General features: G+C 40.4%; 1 protein-coding gene across 1 annotated transcript in view; it reads left to right on the forward strand.

Annotated features, from left to right (window-relative positions):
- Positions 1–2,847, forward strand: part of LOC115180326 (protein phosphatase 1H) — a 54,526-nt gene extending 51,679 nt beyond the window's left edge. The window contains exons 9-10 of the mRNA XM_029742336.1: positions 430–581; positions 785–2,847. Of these exons, the coding sequence (XP_029598196.1) occupies positions 430–581; positions 785–932 (300 nt within the window). The 3' untranslated portion in view covers positions 933–2,847. The remainder of the gene's footprint in view (positions 1–429; positions 582–784) is intronic.
- The last annotated feature ends 8,036 nt before the right edge of the window (positions 2,848–10,883 follow it).

Consider the following 10,883-nt stretch of genomic DNA (forward strand, 5'->3'; position numbering starts at 1 on the left):
TTATATATGTAATTTGTGTTCTCTCCTGAATAAGACCCTGTTGTTTGTTACAGGGGAAGGTGTACAATAGGGTTCCCCAACTGGTGGGCAGGCCGCGGATGGTTTTATCTGGCACCGCCAAGTTTTCCAATTTTTATTGTTGGACATAAGACTTTAAAAACACCAGGAAATGAACTCCAGATGATTTTAATTTGGGAAATGTAGTAATCCCACGCGTTATAGAGATACACGTGATCGTATACAAATTTAAGCAAGGTTTGAAATGATTATGTTTGGCTTCTTGCAGTCAATTTGCAGTCGCCCCACGGCTGAAAATCTAGTTGATGATCCCTGGTGTACAACCTGACTCAGTACGAGCATGGTGCTAACTCAGTCTGCTATTGCTGTTACTGTGCACAACCTGACCCATTGTGTTGTTATTCTTTCTAGGTGACGGTGTACAACCTAAACCAATACGAGCACGGTGCTGACGACGTCCTGGTGATGGGAACAGATGGCCTCTGGGACGTCCTGTCCAACAAGGAAGTCAACGAATCAGTCTCCACCTTCTTGGCCAACTGTGACCCTGACGACTTAAACAGGTAGGTGTGTGTCTGTGTGCAAGTGGACCTGCGTGCGTGTAAAAGTACATTTTTCAATAGTTTTCCATGACATCCTTCTGACATTGTATTATGCAATTTTGTAAATTGAGTAAACATCCAACATCTTACAAACAAAGCAAATACAACTATTGACAGTGGACCATTTTTGCCATAACACCCCTCCACTTCATTTCTGTGACCAGGTACACGATGGCTGCTCAGGATCTGGTGATGAGAGCGCGGGGAGTACTAAAGGACCGAAGCTGGCGGATCACTAATGAACGGCTGGGATCTGGAGACGACATCTCGTGTTACATCATCCCTCTGATGTACGGAAACCGCCAGCCCTAGAACCACCTACAGGCTATGAATGGAGCAGACTCCCATCTCTATGGCAGGTTCCCTCCTCAACCAGCAGTACTGTACCCCTCTCTTTTTGACTCTCTCTCTGTGTGTGTCACCCCCCTCTCAGTGCTGTACTATAAGTGATATTCAAGAAACTAATCCTTCAAGATGTTACAATGTTCCCTTCTTCCCTAAAAGGGTATGAGCTTCAGATTGTGGTATGTGACCTGAGATCCCAGTCATGTGATGCTGGACTGTGCTGACCTGTGCAGCTTTGTTTCCTGCTTTGCCACAGTGTGGCTTCAGAGGAGTCACTTCCTGAAGTACAGTATTTCTTTCAGATCTACCAAGGCTCCGTACAGACAGGTGTTTGTCTGGCAGAAAATGGTTTCTACTAAAAGTATTATGTATGTCGCTTTCTAAAACATCTCACTCATCTCAACTGGAAAGGGAGGCTGAACTTAGTGAAGATCACATTTTTTTACTTGATGTAGCCTATGTAATGGAGATAGATTCTGTATCCCTCACCATAATCTGACTGAGCAAAGTGCAATAGTTTACTATGGTACTGTTTCTGTAGGACTTGATCTTGTTTTTCCTCATTGGTGTAAAAATGGTCATAGTCATTCAAAAAACAATAAGTTAAGAGTTCTATTTTATAATGTATTCATAGACCAAGACCCAAGTTCTGTTACAAATCTTATGATGTAGCTGTATATTTATTTCTGTTCATCACCCTGTTTGATCATTATTTTAGGCTGATAATGTTCAAGATGTTTATTTGCATGTAATGCTGCTTGCTTTGGGAAATTGATGGAGATTGGGTTCAGTCTGAACTACTATACCTAAGAAAAGAGATCTCTTTGCTGAAGGATGTTTTTAGGTTTCATATACTAAATGGATTATTAAGTAGGTTGGCCTACACCATTGCCACTTCAGTTTGTGCCATTTTATGCATATTTTACTTTTCAATATTGTAAGAGGATTTATTTATACTGACTGATGTATTGTCAGACTTTATCCTTCAATTCAGTGCCAGTAATCCACATGTCATACTGCACCATTGTTTTATTATTTTCATTCATACCATGATAAAACATATGAATTGATGTAAACATACTATATAATTTCCTACATGTTACATTACATATTTTGGGGAGATTGTCAGCTTTGATGTATTGTTGATGGTGGCTGAAGTTCTGGATGAAGTTTTCACAGATGCCGTGCTCGAAGATGGTTTCCTAACTAACATAAGATACTCAGTTCTGGCTCTTGACTCTGCTATCTACCCATCAGTAGACCATGTGCTACATTTAGGATAATTCCAATCAGATCTGCCTTAACCCACGATAACCGACAACTGCATAGCAGTTTGTGTTTTTATGGAGATTATTTTAGAGGTGTAACATCGTTGGAGCTGTCAAATCAGCAAGTGACTCCCGGCGTTTATACCTATCGCAGACATTGCCATTGGATGCACGAGTCGCATTAGTCTAAATCCCATGCAGCCTTGTTTCAAGCTCAAACATTGGAATGTGTGCTCGGTAAACCCTAGACACTGTCATTTTTGAAAAGCTCAGTAGGGCGGCCGTTTCTGTGATACTGGATCCGGTGCGCCTGGCACAGACGATCATACCACGCTCAAAGTTGCATAGGTCACTTGTTTTGCTCATTCTGACGTTCAATTGAACAGAAACTGAATGGCACAATGCCTGTCTGCCTACTTTATATAGCAAGCCACAGCCATGTGACTCAGTGTCTATAGGAGCATTTTTTGTGAAACCATGTGCCATTGCTTTGTGTGTCAGCAAATTTACTTGAGATAATCTCACCACAACACTGCGTCCATGTTGCTTGACATACAGTTGAAGTCAGAAGTTTACATACACTTAGGTTGGAGTCATCAAAACTTGTTTCTTTAACCACTCCACAAATTTCTTGTTAACAATCTTTAGTTTTGGCAAGTCGATTAGGACATCTACTTTCTGCATGACAAGTCATTTTTCCAACAATTGTTTACAGACAGATTATTTCAGTTATAATTCACTGTGTCACAATTCCAGTGGGTCAGACGTTTAAATACACTAAGTTGACTGCCTTTAACCAGCTTGGAAAATTCCAGAAATTTATGTCATGGTTTAGAAGCTTCTGATAGGCTAATTAACATAATTTGAGTCAATTGGAGGTGGACCTGTGGATGTATTTCAAGGTCTACCTTCAAACACAGTGCCTCTTTGCTTGACATCCAGGGAAAATCAAAAGAAATCAGCAAAGACCTCTGAAATTTTTTTTTAAGACCTCCACAAGTCTGGTTCATCCTTGGGAGCGATTTCCAAACGCCTGAAGGTACCACGTTCATCTGTGCAAACAATAGTACGCAAGTATAAACACCATGGGACCACGCAGCCGTCATACCGCTCAGGAAGGAGATGTGTTCTGTCTCTAATCGATGAACATACTTTGGTGTGAAAAGTGCAAATCAATCCCAGAACAACAGCAAAGGACCTTGTGAAGATGCTGGAGGAAACAGGTACAAAGGTATCTTATTTCCACAGCAAAACAAGACCCTAAATCGACATAACCTGAAAGGCCGCTCAGCAAGGAAGAAGCTACTGCTCCAAAACCGCCATAAACAAAGCCAGACTATGGTTTGCAACTACACATGGGGCCAAAGATTGTACTTTTTGGAGAAATGTTCTCTGGTCTGATGAAACAAAAATAGAACTGTTTGGCCATAATGAGCATCGTTATGTTTGGAGGAAAAAGAGGGACGCTTGCAAGCCGAAGAACACCATCCCAACCGTGAAGCACGGGGGTGGCAGCATCATGTTGTGGGGGTGCTTTGCTGCAGGAAGGACTGGTGCACTTCACAAAATAGATGGCATCATGAGGCAGGAAAATTATGTGGATTTATTGAAGCAACATCTCCAAACATCCGTCAGGAAGTTAAAGCTTGGTCGCAAATGGGTCTTTCAAATGGACAATGACCCCAAGCATACTTCCAAAGTTGTGGCAAAATGGCTTAAGGACAACAAAGTCAAGGTATTGGAGTGGCCATCACAAAGCCCTGACCTCAATCCAATAGAACATTTGTGGGCAGAAATGAAAAAGCTTGTGCGAGCAAGGAGGCCTACAAACCTGACTCAGTTACACCAGCTCTGTCAGGAGGAATGGGCCAAAATTCACCCAACGTATTGTGGGAAGCTTGTGGAAGGCTACCTGAAGCGTTTGACCCAGGTTAAACCATTTAAAGGCAATGCTGCCAAATACTAACTGAGTGCATGTAAACTTCTGACCCACTGGGAATGTGATGAAAGAAATAAAAGCTGAAATAAATCATTCTCTCTACTATTGTTCTGCCTTTTCACATTCTTAAAATAAAGTGGTGATCCTAACTAACCTAAGACAGGGAATTTTTACTAGGATTAAATGTCAGGAATTGTGAAAAATTTAGTTTAATGTATTTGGCTAAGGTGTATGTAAACTTCCGACTTCAACTGTAGGCTTTTCCCAAGAACTGTCTGTAAAGGTGAGCTCCCCACCCACTCAGCCTATTAGCTCCCTGCCCACTCAGTGTGTCTTTTCAGGCTTCCTGGTTGTTTGACATGAGAGAAAAATGACTTTACTCAGATATTGAGCATTGTTATTGTAAAAATCTTTAAAAAAATGATATATATAAATATATATAGAGTGGGTGATGTTTTAGTCACTCAAAAGGCTATTTTACATGGGAATCAGAATGATAGTTCAGGACCTTAAATCATGTTTTGTATTGTAACGGTTTTGACTAATTGTTTGTAGGGGTGACCGATCATTTATTTTGGTAATATAACCAATGCAAAAGAACACAGTTGTTTTTAAGTTATTTCCAATGTTTTATGGGTTTATGAAAAATGTATGTCCATACTGACTTTTACATGAGTCCATTGTATTGGTGTAGACTTGACGGACCGGATGGGACTCATTCCCTCTCAACCAAAAAGGAGAAATCTATATTTTCTCTGGTAGCCACAACCTACCTGGCACCCCCACAAAAACAATTAACCTCAAGTCAAAACCATTACAATACAAAACATGATTTAGAGTCCTGAACAATCATTCTGATTCCCATGTAAAATATCCTTTTGAGTGACCAGAACATCATCCACAATATATTTTTCTTTTTGTATGTTTTTTGGGGGTATTTCTAGGATTGGAGGTTTCAAAGAAAGTGATCACACTTGGAAAGTGTGCACATTGGATATGCAGCATTGTATTTATTATCCCAAAGTGTCCAGAAAGACTGACTAACGTACTGTAATATAACTTAAGTTGTAACCTATTTATGGATTGTTCATACTTAACAATGTGGTATGAATTTATAGTTAATGTGTTAAGCCTTAACTACTAGATGAATGTGAAGAAAGAATGAAGGCCAACTAAAGTTTTTCGTAGTTTGGAAGTAAAAAATGTAATAGCTATACTGGAATTAATACATTGCTGAAGGCAGTGGACTACTTGATATGTTTATGAATTTGTACATTTTCTAGAGTAGAACAATAGAGTAAAACAGAGAGGGTATGAAACGAAAAGTGTATTTTGACATTATTACTCTGTATCAGGAGATATATTTAACCTAGCCTGGTAGCAGATTCGTATATTTTTATCCAACTCCTCTGTCAGTCTTTGTATGCCATAAACTGTTGCTTACACGGCAGTGGAGTTGGTTATAAAGCACAAACTGGGCTGGTACCAGGCTATATTTGCCTCTCCTGTTGCTGTATATTTTAGTAACATACCAATTGCTGTTGTTTTGTTCCAAATCATCTCTCAAACCCACACTCATCCATGTGACTGATAATGAAAGGGATTAGAATTGAGGCCATTCCCTGGTGATGAGAAGATTGAAGAATGTCTTGTGCATTTCTCTGAACAAATTATGGAGAGTGGTGAAATGCTACACATTTTGATGACAATTTGACTATTCTACCCTCCTACCCCTTTACTTTATTTTGTAAACTAAAGGTAATTTAAGTCAAATAATATTTGTAAATGTTTATGGTATGTATTTATGTGCAATGACGACTTTGGGGAAATGTTTTACCTTGTGTTTTTTTTTCAGAGAATAAAAACAATTAAATGTATGTGAACACTTGAACCCAAAATGTGTCTTGTATCTTGCATTATTAGAGGACTTCTATTGGGACCTGAGACTGTTAGCAGCCCTGGCCAGAAAGCAATAGTTCCAGAAAGCATTAAGTTTCAGTCCAATCCACGAGGCCAATCAATCAATCTGAAGTGGCATTAAAATGGCACTGAGGCACAAAAACAAATCAATACCATTGCTCTTTGCATTCCCACTTCTTCTTGAGGAGAGTAAAATCAACATACCAAGTCAATATTGCTCTAACAGGTAATTGTCAGAGGGGTTTGGACATGGAGAGAGGTGGTTCAGTCCTGATGATGATTGAATGTACAGTAGTTTGTGAAAGTATTCACTCCCCTTCACATTTTTCCTATTTTGTTGCCTTACAACCTGGAATTAAAATTGATTTTTGGGGGGTTCGTATCATTTGATTTACACAACATGACTACCACTTTGAAGGTGCAAAATATTTTTTCTTGTGAAACAAACAAGAAATAAGACAAAAAAACTGAGAACTTAAGCATGCATAACTATTCACCTCCCAAAGCCAATACTTTGTGGAGCCTCCTTTTGCAGCAATTACAGCTGCAAGTCTCTTGGGGTATGTCTCTATAAGCTTGGCACATCTAGCCACTGGGATTTTTGCCCATTCTACAAGGCAAAACTGCTCCAGCTCCTTCAAGTTGGATGGGTTCCGCTGGTGTACAGCAATCTTTAAGTCATATCACAGATTCTCAATTAGATTGAGGTCTGGGCTATGACTAGGCCATTCCAAGACATTTAAATGTTTCGCCTTAAACCACCGAAGTGTTGCTTTAGCAGTATGCTTAGGATCATTGTCCTGCTGGAAGGTGAACCTCCGTCCCAGTCTGAAATCTCTGGAAGACAAACAGATTTTCCTCAAGAATTTCCCTGTATTTAGCACCATCCATCATTCCTTCAATTCTGACCAGTTTCCCAGGCCCTGCCGATTAAAAACATCCCCACAGCATGATGCTGCCACCACCATGCTTTACTGTGGGGATGGTGTTCTTGGGGTGATGAGAGATGTTGGGTTTGCACCAGACATAGCGTTTTCCTTGATGGCCAAAAAGCTAAATTCTTGTCTCATCTGACCAGAGTACCTTCTTCCATATGTTTGGGGAGTCTCACACATGCCTTTTGGCGAACACCAACCACGTTTGCTTATTTTTTTCTTTAGGCAATGGCTTTTTTTCTGGCCACTCTTCCTTAAAGCCCAGGTCTGTGGCGTGTACAGCTTAGTGGTCCTATGGACAGATACACCAATCTCCGCTGTGGAGCTTTGCAGCTCCTTCAGGGTTATCTTTGGTCTCTTTGTTGCCGCTCTGATTAATGCCCTCCTTGCCTGGTCTGTGAGTTTTGGGGGGCGGCCCTCTCTTGGTAGGTTTGTTGTGGTGCCATTATTCTTTCATTTTTTAATAATGGATTTAATGGTGCTCTTTCGGATGTTCAAAGTTTCGGATATTTCTTTTAAACCCAACCCTGATCTGTACTTCTCCACAACTTTGTCCTGACCTGTTTGGAGAGCTCCTTGGTCTTCATGGTGCCGCTTGCTTAGTGGTGATGCAGACTCTGGGGCCTTTCAGAACACACATATACATACACACATATATATATATACACACATACTGAGATCATGTGACAGATCATATGACACCTTGAAGCCCCTAAATAAGATCTGGTGCAACCAATTACATTCAGAAGTCACATAATTAGTTAAATAAAGTCCACCTGTGAAATCTAAGGGGGTGAATACATATACAACACACCACTTTTCCATTTTTAAAAAATAATAATTTTTGGGATTTTTTTGGACTATTTTGTGTATGCCCATTACATGAAATCCAAATAAAAATCAATTTAAATTACATGTTGTAATACAACGAAATAAGAAAAACACCAAGGGGGATGAATACTTTTGCAAGGCACTGTAAGTGATTGCTGCAGCAAAACAGTGAAAAGGATTGTGTCGGGTATATCACCTAAAACAGAAAGTTTCTGTTTTCTTCATTATATGCATTACTTTAAATGCATTTAGATGCATCTGATTAGTTTTTTTCAAGAAAGACTGGAGACCCCTACTTTGGAACATGAAAACACTGTGCACCTTGAAGTGTGTGTGTCTTACTTGTCCCCCCCACACCATTTTTGCCTTCAGTAACTATGTCATTTGGCATGGTTACATATCATACTATTTTGAGTGTCCCAGACGTACATTTGCTATGTTATGTCTACTCGGAGACCATGCTATGCACTGGCAGGATTGACTCTAATCTGTAAAAGAAAAGTTATTTGATATGTATACTGCTCAAAAAAATAAAGGGAACACTTAAACAACACATCCTAGATCTGAATGAAAGAAATAATCTTATTAAATACTTTCTTCTTTACATAGTTGAATGTGCTGACAACAAAATCGCACAAAAATAATCAATGGAAATCCAATTTATCAACCCATGGAGGTCTGGATTTGGAGTCACACTCAAAATTTAAGTGGAAAACCACACTACAGGCTGATCCAACTTTGATGTAATGTCCTTAAGAACTAAGAGCCCCTGGGTGAATGAGAAACTGCAAGTTAATATTTTTACTTTATTTAGAATGGAACAAAAAAACAAGTGCTCCAGCTGGTGGTGATGATGACAACCACCTACACTACATGACCAAAAGTATGTGGACACCTGCTCGTCAAACATCTCATTCCAAAATCATGGGCATTAATATGGAGTTGGTCTCCCCTTCGCTGCTATAACAGACTTCACTCTTCTGGGAAGGGCATTGTCATGCTGAAACGGGAAAGAGCCTTGACCAAACTTTTGCCACAAAGTTGGAAGCACAGAATCGTCTAGAATGTCATTGTTGCTGTAGCATTAAGATTTCCCTTCACTGGAACTAAGAGGCCTAACCTGAACCATGAAAAACAGCCCCAGACCATTATTCCTCCACCAAACTTTACAATTGGCACTTTGCATTTGGGGCAGGTTGCATTCTCAGGGCATCCCCCAAACCCAGATTCGTCTGTCGGACTGCCAGTTGGTCCATAGTCCAAAGGCGGAGAGCTTTACACTACTCCAGCCAACGCTTGGCATTGCGCATGGTGATCTTAGGTTTGTGTGCTGATATTGCTTCCAGAGGCAGTTTGGAACTCGGTAATGAGTGTTGCAACCGAGGACAGACAATTTTTACACGCTGAAACAGCCTAGTACAGAAATTTGAAGGAATGTCCACATACATTTGTATATATAGTGTACCTATCTATAGGTTAACACTTGTCATTAATATGCCAAAAAAATGACACACAGGCCTAATTGAATAGTAATTAAGTTACAACTGCACAAATACAGTTACTCAGAATGCCAAAAAAGTCATTTGGATCGGTCTGATTCAAACATGTTTTTGCTCTACAAAAATAATAATCCAGGTTTCTTGATGTGCATATCACCAGCGCCGGCAAGGCAGTCGTTTGCGCAGTTATCTCCACAGCAGGCCATGTCACAACCCGACCAACAGCACAAACTACTACCTCAGCCGGAGCACAGCGGAAAGGAACGAACCAGCGGTGTCATCCGTGTGTCTGCCTCCTGTCCAAACGGTTCAGAATGACCATATGAAGTAACTGTTCCATGATGGCGCGGTCATATACAGTATCTGTGTCGTTAAGCACTTCCCATGCGTAAAATGCAATTGAAACCCCACCCAAGTCCCCGACCGACCCAGTCTCCTGATTTCCCTGCCCTTCCCCTAAAATGACTTGATCCAATGTCCAGCCATGTCTCGGCCAAGTTCTCGTTGTAGACCTAGGCTACACAGCGTTTGACTGTGTATTAAAGGCAATAGTTTTCTTTATTTTTTATCCAAAGAGGTAGATTTCATTATCAATGATTGATATGTTAAGTAGCCTAACATCCACGTGCAGTTATCAACCTTCCTGGGGACCGAATGAAAGATGCGACATTTTACAGACCATAGGAATGAATACAGGGAGAATATTGAATACCACTATAGCCTAATACTTGACAACAAAGCTTTATCACAATCCAATAATTACGAACAGTAAAATGGCATACACACAACCTTAAAATTGTGATTGGTTGATCCAGCCCAGCAATGCAATATTGTCTTGTGCGCACACCGTATTGTCGGCGCAAGTAGCAGACAACCATCTCCCCATATCCTTTGTCAAGAAAAAAATAAAGGCAGAACAATTATCTGTGCAGTCGAGCTTTTAAGAAAAATACACGCGCAGCTCAGTCTTGCACAGCCACGCGCACGTTGCCGCATACTCTGTCAGTATGTTCCAGCTCCTTCCCGCGATCCGTGTGGAAAATAAAGGAGTAGTATGCGATCAACTGTGGATAAAATTCGCGGGAAACGTCAGATTGGGCGTAAAGAACAGCTCCATTCGTATTGGGTTGTAGGAAAGGGAGTATTTCAATTCATGCGCAAAATGTTGGCCATTGCGATTTTGGGTGAAATTCTAAAATGCACCAGACCAATTCTGAAGAAGTTTCTAATAGATAAGTCAGTCAGACAAAATGGTCATCCATGTTTGTGCTGAGCTTCAACACCTCAGACAAAATATGTTTTAGTATAGTATGAATAGACCATAATATCCAGTCATGGTCCGGCTTCAACCACAAGAGGGCCTCTATTTCCAATGTCTTTGTTGAGCCAGGAATGCTCCTGTGTTATACATTTACCTCCAGAGGGCACGAATACCCAAACCGAGTCATTATCAATCAAGTTAAATATATAGCCTACGCAACCTTATAAGGTTGGTAATTCCGAATAATTTACAGAAAAAAAAAGAG

Source organism: Salmo trutta, chromosome 40, assembly GCF_901001165.1.
Source record: "Salmo trutta chromosome 40, fSalTru1.1, whole genome shotgun sequence".
Lineage (NCBI taxonomy): Eukaryota > Metazoa > Chordata > Actinopteri > Salmoniformes > Salmonidae > Salmo > Salmo trutta.